The following is a 19768-nucleotide window of genomic DNA, read 5'->3' as shown; positions in this document are numbered from 1 at the left end:
CAGCTGGAAACCTCGGCAGTTGAGGACTTGGGGAGCCCTTTCCTGCTCCAGTGCTGGCTCACCCCATTGCCCTTCCTTGTCTCTCCAAGGACCTTGAGCCCAGGGACTCAGGATTAGGAAGCCCTGGGGAGACACTTGCCTCAGCCCTCCCACCTCCAACCTCTGCATCCTCCCCAGGATCCCTGTAGCAAACCCGTGTTGCAGATGGAGCCGGAGGACATCCCACACCAGGAATTTTGGGGAGTGCAGGTGTACCTTCCAAAGAGCCGCCGTGTGCTCACCCCCCTCCCGCCTCCAGCTGTAATTAGCAGCTTCGTCAAGGTCATGCAGAGCAGTGCCAGCTCCAGACTGTAAATTTACCAGGAGCGTTAATTAATCCATGATTGCAGTGGGAGCGGCTGGGCCAGGCGCGGCGGGAGAGCGGGTGGACACGCTCCTGCCACAGCCCTGGGCTGCCACAGCAGGGGCGTGGCTGGGGGACAGCCTGTCCTCCACCACGGGGACATCTCTGTCGGATCTGCCTCCTCGCAGCCCCTGCTTCCTCCAGTTCCCCCCATCCTGCCCAGCTTTGAACCCCCAACTCTCTCTCACTCCAGCTCAGTTCCAGCCCTTTGAAGCCTCCTCCTGCCCCAGCCGTAGCTGCATTCCTTTCTGCTGAGTTGGTGTAACCCAACCCCACACTGCTTTTGGGGAGGGGGTGGTGGGAGACCCTCCTGCTGCCAGGCCCATCCAGGAAACAGGGAAAGCCAAAACTCTGTGCAACAGCGAGTGTGGAAAATGGCACAAGAGTGTTTGTGTGGGAGAAGGTGGTGGGTGTGCTGTGCTCTGTGGTGGGGCGTCTCTGGGGAGAGGGGATGGTGTTTGGAGGCTCCTGGCAGTCTCTGTCCTGTCTCCAGCCCATCTGATCCTTCTCTGTGGCACAAAGCATCCCCCTGGCTCTCCCCAGCACGATCCCTGCAGGTCAATGAGTTCTTCCCCAAAACGTGCAGTGATGGGAAACATCACCATCTGCTCCTTCCCCTCAAACCACGTGGACAGCTCTCAGGTTTGGGGGGTTTGGAGGTGAGTGACTGGGGGCAGCATTCCCCTCGCTCAGCCCAGTCTCTCCATGAGCCCCAGCAGAGCCCCTCTCTCAGTTTTATGGCTCTGGATTGGAGCTGGAGCTGCCTGACGCCGGGATGCAAAATGAAAACCAAATGTTTCCACAACCGCCGGCTCAGCCCGCGGCAGCTCTGGGAGGCAGCGAGTGTGGGACGGCCACGTGAGCCAAGGGTGTGGCCAGTGGGGCTGGGGCTCGTGGCCATGCAGCACCCACTGTCCCCTGTGCTGCCCAAATACCCTGGGGAGCAAAACACCACGGTGGCTTTGTGTCCATCAGGAGAGGTCATCCAGTTCCAAGCCCCGACTATGGGCAGGGACACCTTCCACTAGACCAGGTTGCTCCAAACCCCATCCAACCTGGCTGTGAACACTTCCAGGGATAGGAGCTGCAGGAGGTGCTGGAGGATGCCTGGCAGGAGAGGGGATGCTGTGAATGGGGTGGCAGCCATAGGCCAGTTTGGATGTGGGAGATAAGATTGTGGCCCCTGGGAACAAGCCTGATCCTTTAGGGAAAGGTGGGAGACCAAGATGCAAAGCAGAGGCTGCTCCTGGGCACCTGGATGGGGATGCCTGATTGGAGATGCAGATGGGCAGTGGGAAGCCCCAGGGAGCTGTGTCTGCAGGACCTGTGGGAAGGCACCTCCATGGCTGGTGTGTGGAGGTAAATGTCCCTCCCCAGGTGGATGTGGCTGGTGGGAATTCTGCTCTGGAAAACTCCTGGTTCCACTAAAGTGCCATCCCTGGGCTCCTCTCACAGGTTACAGATCCATGTCCCACTGGTGGTACTGGACCTACCTCCACCCATCCCAGCTATAGGCAGGCAGGGAGCAGTGGGGCTGAGCTCCACATCCCAGTTCCCTCCCTGAAACCCGGCATGGCAGCTCGGCCTCTTGCCTTGGCTCCGGGCTATGGCTCGTGACTCACATCCCCAAAGTGGTTTTAGGCAGAAATCCACCAAGCTGGAGAGCTCTGGAGTAGATTTGGCCCCACTAGGCCTGACTAAGCAGGTTTCCTCAGGCTCAGTGCCTGTGTTGGACGTGCACACACGGCCTGGTGGTAGCCCCAGGACTGGCTGCATCCACCTCTGCCATGGAAGTGCTGTCTCTGGCCCCTCTGGTGCAGGGATGGGTCATCCTGGCTGGGGAACAGGCTGGTGCCGATGGTTTTTGGGAATCAGGGAAAGGCTTGGCTGCCCCAAGGCTTTCCCAAGCCTCCTGTTCCTGCACACCTCACCACCCCAGCGGGCTGTGACAATTTGTGGATGAAAAACGGTGCCACGGTCCTTAAACATGCCACGAGCTGGGATTCATGGGTGCTGCAGTGGCCTCTGCTAATGGTTTGAGTAACCTGGCTGTCATCTTTGGGAAAAACTGCAGTCCTTTTCCATATGAAATATTTACACTGGTCTTTGCTTCATCATAACGGAGCCGGAGAGTCAGGAGTGGAAGCTCACGGCTGCCTCAGCTCAGCCCAGCTCTCGTTTATGGCTGTAACACCAAGCAGCCAGATGAAAACCTGCATTTGAACCCAAAATGCCAGAGGGGAGATCTGTGTGAGGGATCTGGGAGTCACCAAAGCTCAACCAGGGAGCAGGAGCCCCTCTGAGTTGGGTTTCCTGGCCCTGCACCCAGACCTGCTGGAGATGGGTTGTCATCCCCCCGCTCCCTGGGATCCCCAGCTCCATCTGTCTCTGCTCTATAGGGATGGACCTCTCAGCCAACCAGGATGAGGAGGGTGACCAGGAGACCTACCAGCTGGAGATCAACAAGGACACCAAAAAATGCGCCTTCCGGACCTACACTGGGAAGTACTGGACCCTCACCTCCAACGGGGGCATCCAGTCCACTGCCTCCACAAAGTGAGTCCCCTGTCCCAAGCAGGGCCATGCCTGGGCTTCAGGAAACCCTCTGCATCTCCCAAGGGAATCCAAGGGGGATTTTCCAGCCTGGGTGCTCGCCCCAAAACGCTTCCCAGCACAGGCAGTGAGTGCATTCCCCAGAAAGCCAGGGATGGGCTGGGGTTTGCCGCCCACGATGCTTGGCAAGTCCCTGGGGTCACGTAATCCTTCCCGGCCGGCTGGGGCTGTCGAAATGCTTTTCCCTGCAGTTCAACCCTGACAGCCAGGCGGAAACCCCAAAAGCACATTTGGCTGCCTGCCTGCCTCCTGCCTGCGGGGCAAGGGCTTCCCAGCAGGATGGCCACCACAACACGGTTCATCCTGCAAAAACAGATCGAAGCAGGGTCTCCTGATCCAGCCGTGGCCCTTTCCAAGCCAGCAGGGTGGCACTGGCAGGGCCCCCATCCATCACATCCCGCTGACCGCCCTCTCTGCCCCCCAGGAACGCGAGCTGCTACTTCGACATCGAGTGGTGCGACAAGCGCATCACCCTGAAAGCTGCCAACGGCAAGTACGTGACGGCAAAGAAGAACGGGCAGCTGGCAGCCTCCATGGAGACAGCGGGTAAGGCACCCCCTTGGGGACCCCACCCCGCACTGGGGCGGCAGGGGATGAAAAACGTCCCCTCCCTGAGCCAGGCCCTCCTTCCAAGTGATGCTCAGGGATGCAGGCAATAAGTTTTCTTAGTGAGTGTTTCATGTGAAGTGAGACGGGGGGACGTGGCAGGGGTGAGAGGCGGGTGAGGGGTGTGCCCCTCCTCCTCACTGCTGCCTACCAGCTGTGGGGTCTGCTCTGTGCCCCTGGCTGCTCTCACAGCCCCTCTGCCCACAGGTGAGACGGAGCATTTCGTGATGAAGCTGATCAACAGGCCCATCATCGTCCTGCGTGGCGAGCACGGCTTCATCGGGTGCCGGAAGGTGACCGGCACCCTCGACTCCAACCGCTCCTCCTACGACGTCTTCCAGCTGGAGTTCAACGACGGCGCCTACAACATCAAGGGTGAGTGTCCAGGGGTGGCTGTGGGGTGACGGCCATCGGGGTCCCCATGGTGGCTCACGAGGCCACCTTGTCCCCTCTCCTGCAGATACCACTGGGAAGTACTGGATGGTGGGGAACGAGTCATCCGTCACCAGCAGCAGCGACACCCCCGTGGACTTCTTTTTTGAGTTCTGCGACTATAACAAAGTTGCCATCAAAATCAATGGCAAATACCTGAAGGGGGACCACGCCGGGGTCCTCAAGGCATCGGCCGACACCATCGACGCCTCCACCCTCTGGGAATATTAATGCACTTTAGGGTACCTCCCATTGCCAACTTCTCTTTCCCTTCTTCCGTCCTCTTTTCCTTTGGGTTCTGTTTCTCCTCTCTGTAACAGGATTTTCAGACTGGCTTGTCCTTCCCTCCTGCCGTAGAGTTGGTGCATTATGTGGGAGGTGGGTCTCCGTAAATCCCTGTAAGAACTGGAAAAGTGGTGGGGCAGCCCGCCTATAGCTTTGTAGAAGGGTCTGTCTCTATCCCCCATCCCTGTTTCCCTCCAGGTTTGCTGGGCTTGGAAACCGCCGTATCCCCCTCCCAGCCCCGAGCATCACCTTAGGTAGTTGATTATCCTCTCCTTGATTGAAAAAAGGGAATAAGATCACCTCTGAGCTCACTTCTGCCATATCAGCACTGGCACTGCCTCAGTCTGTGCTGCCAGTGTCCCCTGGAGCATCCTCCCATCCTGCCCTGCTCCAACGAGGGGCAGAGTGACGGTGCTGGGCTCAGCCAGCTCCTCCCGGCTCCTCTGGCAGCTTCTCTCCCCTCCTGGCTTTCAGGGCAGGTCCATCCCCAGCTGAGCTGTAAGAGGTGACCTTACATATCACAGCATCCCTGGGGACGGGGCTGGTGTGTGCTGGCACACATCCCTGCAGAAGGGCCAGCAAGCTGCCCCCTCCCCTCCCCATACACCTGGAAATGATTCTTTAGGGTGATCCCGTCTGGAAAGCCTCAGCCTTTCATCTCATAGAGCCCTGCGCTCCTCATGTCCCTCTGCCCCTCCTCACGCTTCTGGCTCTGGAGGAGCACCCCAGACCCTGATGGTGGGTCCAGCCTGGCAGGTGCCTGCCCTGAGGCTGGTCCTGCTGCTGTGCCTGGAGGGGGGGGCGTGGGGGGACACAGAGCCAGCCCGTGCTGGGGTGGGGGCTTCATCCAGCCCACCTCTCGTGGGGCCTCGGTCCCAGCAGGAGCCTGGCTGGCCCACGCGACCTCCCCGGGGTGGTGGCTGGAAGCATAAAGTGCAGATTTTGGTTTACAGAATAGAAAAGTTCCTTAGCAAACTTTGCACAGTGATACTTGCTCAGTACCTTTGTTGTTTTTTTTTCTTCCTCTCTCATAAAATACTGGAACAGTGAAGTGAATCACTGAACACCTAATGCTGAATTAGGAAGCGCCCGCTCCTGCGGGCTCCCCTGAAGGGGCAGCTCCTGGTCCCACCACCCCCGGGGCACCTGGGCTGGGCTCTCATGAATCACAACCCTACTGGAAAAGAAAAAAAAGAAAAAAAGACCAAAACAGTATTTTTGTTAGTCTCTATTTATATATGCTCTCCATGGCACTGTGTGACCAGCTGTTGTCTGTACTAGGTCTGCATTAGAGTTTAACGCTGTCTGTAATGGGTGATGCTACGTGTTCTTTAGGGTGTTGAAAGGCACTTTATCCTTTGGGGCCTTCCCAGGGCTGGTATTTGCTCCCTGCAAACACACCAAGGAGCCTTTTCCTGCGTGGGCCCCCTGCGGGGGGGAGCGCTGGTCCCAGCCCACGCCAAGGGTGCTCGCGGCATCACTGCCGTGCCAAACCAGGGCCGGTCCCTCTGCCAGAGGCCAGGCAGGGGCTCGTCAGCCTTAAAGCCATGAGGAGGGACTCCCTCCGTAGGAGCTTGGTGCTAAACTCAGCTGGGAGAGCGAGCGACTGTCCCCTGCCAGGGGGACAACTCCGGGCTGGGATCCCTTGCCGGTGCAGGGGATCCCGGCTGGGACTCTACCTCGGCTCTGCACTCACATCCAGGGGCTGCCCGTGCCCCCCTGGCTCCACGTGCCCCCCCGGGCACCACGCTGCCCCTTGAAGGACCAAGTGTCTTGATGAAGCCCTGCGTGACCCTGTGACTCGACACACACTTTCGCTGGCCTTCACCCCCACCCCGTGTTGCCTCCTCCCCGTCCCTGTTGCAGTTCCAACCATGTAATTCCCGCTCCAGCTTCTCCCGTGTGACACTAGGTCAACATCTCTCCTGTTTCCTCTTATCGGGTGTCGTGACTCTCTGAAAACATCTCACTCTGAAAATTTAAAGTTTTGGGTTTGTCCATTTTTTTTTTATTATTATTATTTTTTTGTAAGTGCCATTTGTATAACTTAAAAAAAAATAGCTTCAAATGGAGAAAGATTAATTAAAAAATAAAACCTGCATTCGGATTCAAACTGGTGTGTGGTCTGTTAGGGCTGCAATGGCCTTTAAATGAGAGGCATGAGCCCATGGAGATTTGGGGTGGTGGAGCCTTTGGGGACCAAATTGCCTGACAAAGATTGGGCTGGCTCTAGGGGGCTGAGGAGTTGGTGGGAAGGGAACGGTGACCAACAGGCTCATCTCCGTGGAGCAGGTGTAAAGCCAAAGCCAGCTGGAGTCAGGGTCACCTCTGGAGATGCCCAGAGCAGCCTGAAGTCACTGAGCCCACAGGGCTTGTCTGGGAATGGGTGACACATGGATGGGTCAGGGGGAAGCACCAGCAAACCATCTCACCTGCAAAACCAGCTCTCTTGCCCTTGCAGTCAGGAGCAAAGCCATGCCCTCAGGGAGCTTTTTCTCCTCCTGACTCCAGTGTTTCACCTCCATACCACGGCCCAGCCAGGAGGGAAGAGCAATGGGATGTTGGTTTTGGGTGCATGGTTTAGTGGGGGTCAGCAATCAGCCCCCTCTGCTCAGTGATAAGGAGAAGGGGAAGATGGACTAAGGAGGGAAGGAGGTGGGGAGCCCAGCCCATGTGTCCTGCCAGAGCAGCCTGGATGGCTGGGATGTGCCCACAGCCCTCCAGAGACAGCTGAAACCGGCCCTGAAACTCAACCAACCCACTCTGGTGTGATGCTGGGGCCGGGCCCAGTGCTGGCTGTGCAGGGGGGGTGCAGCAAGTGCTTACGGGGGACTGGGGCCAACTCCTGCACTGAGAGCAGCCACCCTTCACCACCACAGCCTGGCTGGGCACCTGCAGGGAACTGGTGGGCTCCTGCTTGGCTTTAAAAAGGTAAAGCTGGTTTGAAAAAAAGCAAAGTTTGGGAAAGGGGAAGCTCCCCCCAAACACACACTGTGGGGGGAGAGCGGGAGGGCTTCGCCTGCAGAGACCGTCACCATCAGAGGGGGGTTTGAGCACTGCAAGGGCCAAAGGAAGGAAGGATGTTCATTCCTGACTGTAAACAGGGAGAAATCAGGGCAGAGCAGGAAACGCTGAGCAGCTCCAATTGCCCTCACTGTGACACCCGTGTGTGCCTGGCTGTGGCACCAACTGTGACACCAACTGTGACACCCGGCCTGGGGAGGAGGCAGCTCTGCCAGCTCTGGCAGTGGGTGCCTGTACAGGGACGGGACTCTGGAGCTGCAGGAAGGACTCTCATCCTTCCCCTCTCCCCCAGCTGCCAACACACATTTCTTTTTTTCCCCTTAAGGCCGGATTCTGCATTTACCAACATTCACCAACACTCCTGCAAGAGGGGAACCCCCCTTCCTCCCCATCCTGGTTTCCATTTACAGGAGAGACTGGAAACCATTTTCTACCCCATCCAGTTTTATCTTGGGAGCATGTGGAACATATTAAGCTGTTCCAGGAGGGTCAAATGGGTTTTGCCTTGCGACCTGTGGAGCTTTCACTGGCACAGGCTGGGATCTGGCCCCACGCCCTGGCATTATACCAGCACCAGGCTAGCACAGGCAGGATGGGAGGATGATGTTTTGGCTGTTTCAAAAGCACAGAGGTAAAAGCCAGAGTGCACAAATTTATTTACAAAAATTCAAATTACAATATAATACAGGAACTTTTTACACACAGAATATTAGAACTGTTTACTACCAGAATGTAAAGAAAAATATTTTTTGGGGTTTTTTTCCTTTTTTTTTTTTTTTAAATAAACCACCTATTTATTTTCAGCTATTGTTATACAAAGTTGCAGAACATGCACATCTTTACAGGTTTTTTTTCTTTTAATACAACATTTTGCTAAGTGCAAATACTAAGTTTCTCTCTCCACCTTTAAGGCAAGTAAATGGGACACTGCAATTAGCCATAAGAAGTACCTGTTATGGGATCAGCCTGGGCACAGCAACCTCCCCGATGCCTTTTGACCTTTAAAACCTTTAAACAAGTGGCTCCAAGGACTGTGGGGCAGGAGGGAAAAGGGGATAGAGGAGTTAGAGACCAAGTCACAGCTGGATCTGGTGGTTGTGCAGTAAGTTTTGGGGCTTTTTTCTTCTTTTTTTTTTTTTTTTTTAATAAATCAACAGAGACTCAGAAACCACAACTCAAGGTCTCTCAGGTTAGGGGGGAGGAGCAGCCATGAGCTTTGGCTGCAAATTTTTTTGGTGCCAGGGGTGTTTCCTTGGGGAGAGGAGCAGTGCTGGGAGCCCAGAGCCAGGCACGGTGCACATCACAGACCAGGCATCTATTGATCTTCTCTTGGACCCAAATAAGCTCTTGGTTTTGGAAGGAGACATGGGAATCACAGTCCTCTCTTCCCCTACATCCTCCAGGCTCCTCTAGGACCATAACCAGGGCAGCAGTGACCCTGATGGATCAGTCACCAACCTCTGCCTGATGCTTCTCCATCCCTCCTTGCTCTCTCTCTGCACTTCCCTCTGCCAAGGCTCAGTTCTCCATGCCCACACACCTCTAGACACACACTAAAAGGTGGGACTGGACCACCAGTTTTGGCTGGATCACCATCGTATTTCCTTCATAGTTTGGGCCTCTGGTCCAGCAGGTGAGCTGTGCCCCAGCTGCTGCCCCCCACACTCCTCTGGGGAAGGGCCACTGCCTCGGGGAGCCTGGAGGGCTCACCTAAACCAGCCCTTGAGCCCAAAGAATCTCACCTATTAAAAAAACAGGATTGCCTTTCAACAAAGGAAGCCCCCCCTGCTTCTTCTGACCTGTCTCTGTTTTCTTACCCCCTGCTGCTGCTGTGACACATCCCTCCCTCCCCAAATCCAGCAGGACACCCTGCTCCTGGCTGCCACAGGACTCACTCGGTGCAAGGCAGCATTTAAACCTGGCTAAAACCCAGCTGAGCAGCAATTCATAAAGCTCCTGCAGCCCCCAGAAATAAATTAATTTAAAAAAATTCCAGCAGCAAGGGAATAGCAGTTGGTTATTAATGCCAGAGAGACCACGGCATGGACGAGCCGAGCGGAGCAGCCACAGGGTATGTTCGACCCATAGGCAAGGGGAAAAATTGCTGTCTGAGCTCCAAAAGGCATGGAAGTCCCTTCTGGGAGACCTTCCTAGGGACAACAGTCCCCAGATGCTGTCCCAGGCTCCTGTCCAGGAGCATCCCACCGACACCCTGCACCCAGCACTCCCTGCACACCCAACACGGGCTGGGGTTGCGGAGAGTGGCACACAGGGGTTGGCAGGAGCTGTGAGGTGGAGACAGGGAGTTTTACCTGAAAAAAAACCAATTAAACCCACAAAACACCTGGATGCTCAAATACAGGGGAGAATAACAGGAGGAGAAATGCACCCAGAGGGTTCCCAGCAGGACAGAACAGGATGAAGCCCAGAAAAAACCATCTGGAGAACAACAGCACAACTGGGCTGCTAAAAGCAGTCCAAGAAGAGGGGTGTTATTTCACTCCAAATATTTTCTTTTCTAGAAGGGGCCTGTACCAGACAGCAGAGCCAAGGGCTGTGGGGAAAAGGCTTTGTGCCACCCTCCTCCCACAGCCCAGCACTGCACCCGCCGCTTCTCACAAGGAAGTTTTGCTTTTCCCTCACTTCCTAAGCCCCGCAATACACAGGTTTAACTTTTAACACGCTTTTCCAAAGCCAGTACAGCTGACACACGCATTTGCAGAAGTTATTTAGTGCCATGGAAGCAGCCAGCTTCCTGCAGCATGAGGCTACAGTTGCCTGTTGGGTTGTGGGGGTTCAGGGACAGGGGCTCCTGGCCCACCCTGTCTGCATGCACAGCTATGGGAGTCGTTCCCACTTTTCCTACTACAGCACAAAGCACTGCCTACACATCTATCCGGGTGTTTCCCAGGCAGTTTTTGTAATAAAGGGCACAGCTTCAGCTCCAGGTGGTTCCAGCTTCTGTCTGAGCACTGCAGCCAGAAGCTGGAGGAGGTTTGGGATGCCAGAGGAGAACAGCAAAGCAAAGGCAACATTTTGGAAGCACCCACCTCTGGGGGAAAAGACTGAGCCCTTCAAAGGGGGGAAAGTTCAGTCCAGCCAAGGATTTGGGTGCCCAAATCTGCCACTTGCTAACACCTCCCAAACAGAACATGGCTCTGGGCTTCCCACAGATCTCAGCAATGGGATGGCTGCTGCAGCCCCTCACTCCACTTGCAGAGTGAGGAGTGCTAAAAATGCAAGATTGACTTGGTTTTGAATGGTTTATTTCTGCTGGGAGGTGCCAGCAGGGTCCAAGGATGCTGGAGAACATGGGAACCCCAACCCTGTGCCTCTCTGCAGGCAGAAGGATGGGGCAGCCACCTCCTGTTACCTTGTTCCTGAAAGTCTTACTCAGATGCCAAGTCTCTCCACCCTTCTCCCAAGACTCACATGACTGTGCAGCAGCTGCTCTGGCCAGCAGGAAGGAGGGATTTTTGGAAAGCCCCCGAGGAATGGCTGTATCCTTGTGCTCCACAAAGTCTCACTTTCCCTCCCACCAGCTGCCTGAACAGGCTTTGTCAAAACAAAACATCTGGATGCCCAACACAGGGTGGAATTCCACCCCTTGGAAATGCAGCACCAAGCCCTGTTGCAGCAGGGTTGCAAATGCTGGATTGCAAAGGTTTGGAGAAGCCCTAGAGAAGGTGCAGTGCAGGGACAGTGAGTCCCCTGGCTGCTGGCTAAACCCAGAGGGGCTGGAGAGGGAAGAGGGTGATGTGACGGGGTGGCTTTGCCCTGCAGTGACTCTCCAGGTCAGAACCGGTGCCGGGGCTGAGGGCCAAAGTGCATAGGCAAGTTGGGCTCCAGCTGCACATTGATCTGGGGAAAGTCAAAGTTCACCCTCATGTTGGGCAGTGGGGGCACGTAGGGAGCGGGGATGGGGCCGATGTTGAGGGGGATGTTGTTGTACATGGGCCGGACGGGAGGCAGCGGGAAGGGCGGGTGCACGAAGGGGTAGGGGGGCATCCGGGGTTGATGGAAGTTCTGAGGGACAGGTCTGGGGATTACTTCAATCCTCTGGATCTTCTCCACGGGCTTTTCCACGGGAGGGCCGATCCGCTTGAAGCTGTTCTCTGCAGAGGAGGAGAGCAAAGAACCAGTCACCCCACAAACCGAACTCCCCAGGCTCCAAGGTCTGACATTTGCCATCGGCCTCTTCCATCCCCAGCACAATTCCAGAGCCTGTTTCTCCCCACAGCATCACTGCTTACCCTTCCCTTGCTCCAGGTGCCACAGAGCACAGCACCAGCTTTCCAGGTTGGCTGCTTTATCAATGCCACCCCACAAAGGGGAACATCCCCTTCTCTCAGGATGTGGGGCAGCCCTTGTGCTCCCCACAACACAGCACAGAGGATTTGCTGCCCTTCAGCTACTTTGCCAAGTGGAGAGGGGACAGGTCTGTGTACCCACGACACTTGGTGCCACATCAGAGCTGGACACAAGCCTTGTGCCTGCCCACAGTCCCAGCAAAAGTCTGCAGGCAACAGCACTTTAAAGTTACATGGGTTTCTGGGAGGAACAGAAGCCAGTGAAGACACAGAGACTTGTCAGAAGCTGGGAACCCTATGTTGTCCCATTATCCTCAGTCTGATCCCAAAGCACAGCTACAGACTGGGACTTACCTCCATTCTTCTTCCTTTGCTCCTCTTCAGCCTCCTTCTGAATCTCCTGGATTATCTTCTCATCGTCTTCCTGGAAATCAGAGGAATACCCAAAGTCAGTGGGATAATTCCTGCTGCAGCAGCCTTCTGTTCTCTCAGTGCTGCTTTTCTTTTCAGCACAGGGAAAACAGAAAAGGGTGAATTTGGCTGCATTGTCCTCCTTTGGGGCTGGCCCAGGTCTAGCCAAAAGCAAGGCTGCAATGGGGGAACTGCAGCACAAATAACCTGCACTCTATGGAGTATGACCAAGAGGCTTGGATCAGCTTTCCAAGGAGATCAGCACTAAAAATCATTGACTTGATGGAAACCAGAGAACTGCAACCCAGTTCCACCCCTCTGAAGAGCTGTTAATCTTTTAAATGGCAATAGTCTATTAAATATTTACATTATACTAGCACTTGTAGAGTTTTTGGCCCAACAGCTGGAATTAACACAACTTAAATCCTGGCTCTAGTAGCTAAATGGTGCCATTTAGATCTTATCTGTAACTCTTAGAAGGGCATAAATCGCAATATGTTTCTTTAATGTCTGTCTGGAGGTTATAGCAAGAATATTCAGAGCTGCTGCTGAGAACACAAGGACAAGCCAGAAATTGAAATTGTCCTTCTGCCTCTCATCAGCCTCTGTTCTCTCGACGCAAAGGAGCATCGGCGAGATCAAACGGCGCGGTGAGGCCTCGGGTGAGATTCTGCACTGCACCACACAAAAAACAGCTCTCAGGGTCACAGAGCCCACAGCTCTGAGGACAGAACTCCCTCCCAGTGCCAGGCACTGCCATATGTGCAGCGATGGCAGCAAGGTCCTGCCGATCCCTGCAGGGCTGAGCTGCTGCTGCTCCGTGTCCCTCAGGGTGAAACCCTACCTGGCGCTTTCAGAGGGAGCAGCCAAACCTCCTGGAACGTGTCTGATCCTCGGTGCTGGTTATTAGGGAAGGAAGGCAGAGAACAGGAGCTGTTGGGTGACACATAACATCAGGCACTCTGTGCTCCTGCACCCAAAGGAGCGTTTGGTTTGCTCCAGCAGCTCTCCTGCAAGGGGACCAGGAGAGTACCCAAGAACCCCACAAGGTACAAGGCTCTGCTCTGTCTGATTCATCCTAATTTCAGTACTGCCAAAGCACACAAATTTCATCCTGAACGCTTTCAACATGGAAAATTAGGTATATTTTGAAGAGTGCTCTGGAACTAAATTCAAAATATGCTTCATGTGTGCAGCTATGTTGATATTATTTTAAGCTTCCCAGTTCTCATCTCACAGTCCTGCACGTGTCCAGCAGCAATGCCTGGGAAGCTTGGGGAAAAGTCCCCTCCTCCACCACCAGATAAGGTTTCCCTGGGAGACTGCAGTTATCTTAATGTGCAGAAAGCAAAAAACTCAATACTTCCCTCCCTTTTATTTTCCTGTGAGTCAATGGTTAAAATTAAGACTTTCCAGGACATGCCTTTTTTCTTTTCCAAGCAGGCTGCTTCCATGGACTGTTAATTACAGCCTATCTATCTCCATAAAAACTGCTGAAGAATGGCTCTTCTGAGCCTATAGGGAATGTCTAACTACCCCCCTTGTATCAGATTGTGATGTTCCCTGGCTGGAAAACCACCTGGGCATGTTCCACAGGCAACCAAACATCCCCTGCTCCTTTGCTGCCACAGAAGTGCTCTCAAAGTGTGGCCCCAAAGCTTTAAGACTTCATATTTTTTAATTCTCAGACTATCTTTTTGCAATGCTGTTGAAAATGGAGATAATCACCACTCACATTTTATTGCTACTTACTGAAAAAGATGTACTTGAAGGTGTTTTGCTTTTTTTTTTAGTTATAAGACAGGAAATATATTTTAAGCTCAGTTGAGCAAGATCACCCTATCTCCTTTCCTCACACAAAGGTACAAACCTCACCTTAAAGCCTAAAAACGTGCAGAAGTGTCTTTTAACTTCAAAATAAAAAGCTTTTACTTTAGTCTAAGTCTGTGATTATGAAAGAAATTCTTTCCCATGAGGGAGGTGAGGCCCTGGCTCAGGTTGCTCAGAGAAGCTGTGGCTGCCCCATTCCTGAAGTGTTCAAGGCCAGGTTGGATGGCTCTTGGAGCAACCTGGGATAGTGGAAGGTGTCCCTGCCCATGGCAGAGGGGTGGAGATGATTTTTAAGGTCCCTTCCAACAAAAATCTACGATTAACCCTCTGAAATGGTGCTTTCCAGGGACACCACCACTGGTGATGCTGCAGTTCCAGTCAGCCCTGCACAAACCTGGAGAATCAGACACACCAAGAGCACAACTCTGCACATCCTCCTGCAGCAAAGGCTGCTCGACCCTCCCAGTTTAAACTGCAGCTGACCTCCTTCCTAATGGGGCTGGACACATCCATCTGCCCCAGGGCCAGGAGCCACCTGCACCCTCACCAGGGTGACGCTGCTTCAATTACTGCGGCTCCCAGAGCGCCACGGGAAACACGGAACAGCAAACCCCATCTGCCAGACCTCCAAGACGACTCCTAACTCCCAAGGACAACATAAAACACCCCCCACAAATGCAGCAGCCAGAGGTCCCCACTTAACCCCTCTTGGGTTTCAGCTCACAGCACGCCCCGGGTGCAAAAAACCTGCCAGGAACAGACCTGGATCAGGATGATGAGTTCCTGACTAATTCTGCAAATTGCAGCAGAGGCACAACAAACCATGTGCCCAAGAACAGCACTTATCAGCTCTGTTGCTTCTCTGCTGATAAAAGTGTATTTTCCCATTGGAAGGTTAAGAAGTGCTTACGCTTAATCCCACATACCAACCCTTGGCCTGGAATTTTTTTTTTTTTTTTGCATCAGTATTTCTGAAAAACTGGTATCCATTAATATCAAAAGAACAAAAATACATTGCACAAGATGCACCTTCCTACTTAAGAGGTTGACATTAAATTTGGCAAGTGATGAATACACAGCACAGTTCAATAACTGCAGTATTTAGGAAAGAGCCACATCCCCGATGGAACAAAAGAATTGATGATATGTAAACAGCAAGATAATTTTAGGGTGTTCCTGAAAGAAAACTGATGCCACAAGTTCTACTTAATACATATTGTGCAGGTTAGAATTTAAAAAAAAAAGTCTCAGTGCTATTTTAGTGAATTTTGCAAAACACCTCTAATTCTTTGGTTGTTTTTTGATTCCACAGTAATTAGAGAGAGATGACAGATTCATCGAAGGGTGAAGCACCCACACCAAAAATTAAGATTTCATTAGCACACTTATGGCTGGTTTTGTGGTGAGAAACCATTTAACATCACATGAGGTGGAGGCTGCAGATTTCAAAAGCTCCTTGTGTCCGTTTCCCTGAGCAGGTTCATGCCCCTTAATAAAGGATTAGATTATAATTTTAATAGCCTGTTCACAGGCTGTGTGGACTGAGGGGATTCATCTTGTCAAGTTACCAGTCATCTTCCTGTCAGCTGCTTTGCCTACAGCAAGAAAAAAAAAAAGGGGGAAAGAAAGAAGAGAAAGAAAAAAGCAACCCCCCACACCCTGAGGGAGTCTCAGCACTGGCCAGCCCATGTGTTTTTGGAGCAAGGATGTAACTTGGCTCTCCTGTGAGAGCAGAAATGCAGGCAATGCTCAGCACAGCCCTTCCCCACACTCCGCTGCATCACGGGAGAAGGGAGGTGGCCAAGAGGAAAATGCAAAGATCTCTGAGATGTATTCACCCTCTTTATCTGCAAACACTGCAGAAAACAAAAGTGCTTATTTAACAGCAGCTGTGTTTTCAAGAGGCAAAACAGGACTGAGCTTTGCCCCAGACTCACCGTCAGGATGTTCCGTGCAGGAGCCATCCCCAGTCCCAGAGCCAAAAAAAATAAACACTCATCCCTGGTCAGTGTGGGAGCCTGCCCTTGGATCCCCCACCTGGGAAAGGATCTGGGCATGGAGGAGGCTTCTCCTTTCAGCCCTCTCCCATTGAATCCAGGGAATGCGGGAGCACGGAGCCAATCACAGCAGAACGGATGGCTCAGTCTGTGGATGGATTAGCTGAGGAGACGGGTTGGGTTGCTAAGAGAGACACTTTTTCATGGCAGGGAGGCCTGTTACAACAATGCTGGTGCAGGGGAGCCTCATCCAGCACCCACACAGGGTCCTGCCACATGCAGAAAGAGCCCAAGGAGAAACAAGCTGCCCTTGGGAATGAGAAAATACAGCAGCAAAGGAGATAAAAGCTCAGCAAGTCACACAGAGACAACCTCCCCCCAAATAAAACCTCCTCTGCCCAGAACAAAAGTGCCAGCCAGGGAGCTTTTGAAAGCTCTGTTTTTATCTCCTGTGCTTCTCGTTATCTTTAATTATTAAGTGTCACAGGAAAGCGGCTGCCGCCTCCTGAAAGGAGGGAAAACAAGAGACCTGGTGACTATTTCTGGGCTGTGCAACCCCTCCCCTACTTTAGAAAGTGCTCCACCACCACTGCCTCCCCCCTTCTGCCCCCTTTTACTGCTTTCTTTTTCCACGTACGTGTGGCCGCAGCCGTTACTAATAAACTTGAAATGATTTTTCGCGACAGAGGCTTCCAAAGGACTAAGGGGTTTTGTTTCAAATCATTCCCAGATCAGCTGCGGAGAGCCTGAGCAAGAACAGGCATCGGCTGTCTCCGGCGTGTTCCTCCATGCAGCAGGAAGCAGGGATAAAAGCAGGCTGTGTTGTAACTGGAACAGGGCATCCGCAGTGCTGCAGGAAAAGGGGGGCCGGGATGGGGACGAAGCACACGCTGGCGTTTAAGAAATGCAGAGTTATTTTAGCAACAGGCATTCCACATGGATGGCTTTCTGCGAATTCCCTGGATTAACCGTATGCTTATGACCGAGGCATTTTATAGCAGTTAAAAAAAAAAAACAAACACCCAAAAAATCTACCACAAACCCCACATCCTAAATTTAGGGGAGTTTCCCCCCCGCCTTCCAAATCCTGAAGGCAGCGCCGTGCACTTCATGCATTTCCTTAATGCATTTGAAGTTTTGCACAGTGTTCGCTCAGCATCATCTTTTTACGACACCAGAAGGAGGGATAATTGCAAACACCTCATGATGATTAGCCTTCTGCTTTGAACTTTAGCAATGAGCCTTTGGGAGGGGTTGAAGAGTTTACCGAAAACATCTTAAACTTTGAAGCCAAAAAAAAGCCTCTGTGCAACATTACTGATAGCCCAGAGATGAGTATTAAATTCAAAATGATACATTTGAGAGCAGAACCTGGTTTACCAAAACAGCCAGAATGCATTAATCAAATTGCATCACGGGATTTGTAAAAGCTGGATAAAATGCACACAGCAAGCTCAGGTTTGCCACAGATATTTAGAAATCAGGGTAAACACAGCCCCCGTGTCCCAGAGCCAATTTATAGAATCTTAGACTATCCTGAGCTAGAAGGGACCCATAAGGATCATCCAGTCCACCTCCTGGCCCTGCCCAGGTCACCCCAACAATCCCACCCTGTCCCTGAGAGCACTGTCCAAATGCTCCTTGAGCTCTGGCAGCCTTGGGGCCACGACCACTGTCCTGGGGAGCCTGTTCAGTGCCCAGGCACCCTCTGGGGGAAGAACCTTTCCCTAATATCCAACCTAACCCTCCCCTGACACAGGTTTGTGCTGTTCCCTTGAGTCACCAGAGAGCAGAGATCAGAGCTGCCCCTCTGCTGCCCCTCATGAAGAAGCTGCAGACTCTGATGAGGTCTAACCTCAGCCTCCTCTTCTCCAACTGAACAGACCAAGTGACCTCACCTGCTCCTTGTATGGCCCCTCTAGACCTTTCCCCATCTTCATGGCTTTCCTTTGGATGCTTTCTAACAGCTTTATTCCCACTGCTCCTTCCCTAGCTTTGTCTCTGGCAATATTGCATCAGCCCCTCCTGCAGCTCCCAGCAAGCCGAGCCAGAGCCCCCATGGGCTGCAGGACAGGCACATGAGGAGTTTTGGCCAAGCAGCTTCCTGGGAAGATCTCCTGGAACATGTTCACCTCCTACAGGGGCACAGGGCACCAATTAGCTCCAGAAGAAACGCAGGGATTAAACAATTCCTGCTGCCCACAGCCTGACTGCAGCTTGTCCCAGAGCCAGCAAATATTGCAGCGATACTCTTCAATCAGACTCCAGCCTGATTACAGCGTAGGGACAAGATTTTAACTAACCTTTAATTATGGGAAATGTTGAAGCTTCTGCTTTACTCTCTCAAGATCACTTGAGACAAAGACTAAGAGATGCCGTTCCTAGAGGACTGTCTTTAATTTGTTTTTAACCCAAGCTAATGAATAGGTTTTACTTATACTTTCACAAGAATCATTTCAGGCTCGGAAAACATTAAACATGTGGAAAAGAACAAGGGTTCCCCATTTTAAAGAAACCTGAATTTTGCTGTAAATAATAGGGAGCGAGACCCAAACCAGATCCTTCACAGGTGGAGATCATCCCTGACAATGGACAGGACACTGCTGATGCAATGGTCTTTTGCTCTTTCAAATCCTCCAATTCCTTTCTCCTCTTCACACCCACCAGGATAACTCCTGTTTTCACATCCCATATGAGAGCACAGATCACCCAGGAAGGGCTGGGATGGTGTCACTAAGCCCCTTATGAAGGAGGAAAACACACACAGGTACCCACCACCATTTCGGCTTCAAGCCAGCAGTTGAGTCTCACGTTACTCTTTGCACTGCAGCAAGGACAGTCACCCAGCTTCACCTCCCCAGCCCACCAGCGCTCTGTCATCCAAAAAATAATAAAAAAATACAAGGGCAGGCAGTGCCAGCCCTGTGCTGACAGCGGGAAATTTTTCTTTGCCACAACATCGGTTAATTAGAGAGCTGGAAAGGGCCTGGTGACAGTGGCCTCTTTGTGCTGCTTATTTATTTATTTATTTGAAAGTACAGTACGAGCTTTTTGAGGGGCCTCATGTTTTCTCTGGCTCTGAACAAATGCCATCACCCAGCACAATCACCAGCCTGACGGGAACAACGGATGACAGCGCTGCCGGACCCTGGATTCGCATCCTGGTGGAAAATGGGGAGCAGTGGGACAGGAATCCCAGAAGCACGTAACCAGGTGTTGGAAACACTAGAGGGGTGCCTGGAAGGAGGTGTCTGTGTTGGTTTAACAGCTTACATTGACAGGATAATGCAGGGAATAAAAGCAGGCAAGCAGAGGACTAGGAAGTTTATGCTGGTTGAGACATGCTGGGAGATCCCCAAGAGCCTGCAGGTAGAAGGGAAGGATTTAGAGTGGCTTTTCCTTGGCTCCATGCAGACACAGGACTGTGCACATCCCCTGCAGAGAGGGGGGCTGGGAGCAGCCTGGAAAGCTACAGAAGCCCGAGACAAAGAAACACTGGGAAAAAGGAAGCTCAGACAAGCCCAGGGAAGGCAGATCCACATTGTTGCTCTACAGCTTTGCTGAAATCAGGAAATTCAACTCCTGCTCCTACCAACATTCCTTCTAGATTTCTGGTATTGAAGACCTCTATTTACAGAGATGCTGCAGCAAGTTTTCCCATGTCTGTCACAGCTATGAGCTGTATTAAGTTACTACAGCTTCTCTCACAGCTCTCTCCATGCTTCAGCTCTCCCTTTGCAGCTGTTCACAACAGCCCTGAGAACAGACTCAACTACAACTCCAGGCTCCCAGACAGCTTTCCAAAGGTTCCATCGCTGTGATGGGACTCAGAATCAGCAGTCAGATGATCTGGGCAC

At 52.6% G+C, this 19768-nt stretch overlaps 2 protein-coding genes across 9 annotated transcripts in view; one reads left to right on the top strand and one right to left on the bottom strand.

Moving 5' to 3' along the window:
• Positions 1-1992: 1992 nt before the first annotated feature.
• On the top strand, positions 1993-5525 carry FSCN1 (fascin actin-bundling protein 1). Its single transcript, XM_029957847.1, has 4 exons — positions 1993-2959; positions 3441-3562; positions 3830-3997; positions 4083-5525. The coding sequence occupies exons 1-4, from the start codon at positions 2805-2807 to the stop codon at positions 4283-4285; spliced, it is 648 nt and encodes a 215-aa protein (XP_029813707.1). The 5' UTR covers positions 1993-2804; the 3' UTR covers positions 4286-5525.
• A 4336-nt stretch (positions 5526-9861) lies between these two features.
• RNF216 (ring finger protein 216) overlaps positions 9862-19768 on the bottom strand; it is a 75273-nt gene continuing 65366 nt past the window's right edge. For all 8 annotated transcript variants that reach the window (XM_008928055.3, XM_029957901.1, XM_029957900.1 and 5 more), the window contains 2 exons: positions 12028-12097; positions 9862-11478 (listed from right to left, as the gene is read on the bottom strand). In XM_008928055.3, the coding sequence (XP_008926303.2) occupies positions 11159-11478; positions 12028-12097 (390 nt within the window). In that variant the 3' untranslated portion in view covers positions 9862-11158. The remainder of the gene's footprint in view (positions 11479-12027; positions 12098-19768) is intronic.

This window comes from Manacus vitellinus, unplaced genomic scaffold (genome assembly GCF_001715985.3).
Source record: "Manacus vitellinus isolate BGI_N305 unplaced genomic scaffold, ASM171598v3 scaffold_12_pilon, whole genome shotgun sequence".
In the NCBI taxonomy this organism is placed as follows: Eukaryota; Metazoa; Chordata; class Aves; order Passeriformes; family Pipridae; genus Manacus; species Manacus vitellinus.
The sequence above is the reverse complement of the archived record's forward strand: the minus strand, read 5'-3'. Positions and strand labels throughout refer to the sequence as shown.

Excerpts from the sequence above, each read along its gene's own strand:
- FSCN1 (XM_029957847.1), top strand. The coding sequence starts at position 2,805 with ATGGACCTCTCAGCCAACCAGGATGAGGAGGGTGACCAGGAGACCTAC. Across the intron at positions 2,960-3,440 it reads CAGTCCACTGCCTCCACAAA|GAACGCGAGCTGCTACTTCG; the intron begins GTGAGTCCCCTG and ends TCTGCCCCCCAG. Across the intron at positions 3,563-3,829 it reads AGCCTCCATGGAGACAGCGG|GTGAGACGGAGCATTTCGTG; the intron begins GTAAGGCACCCC and ends CTCTGCCCACAG.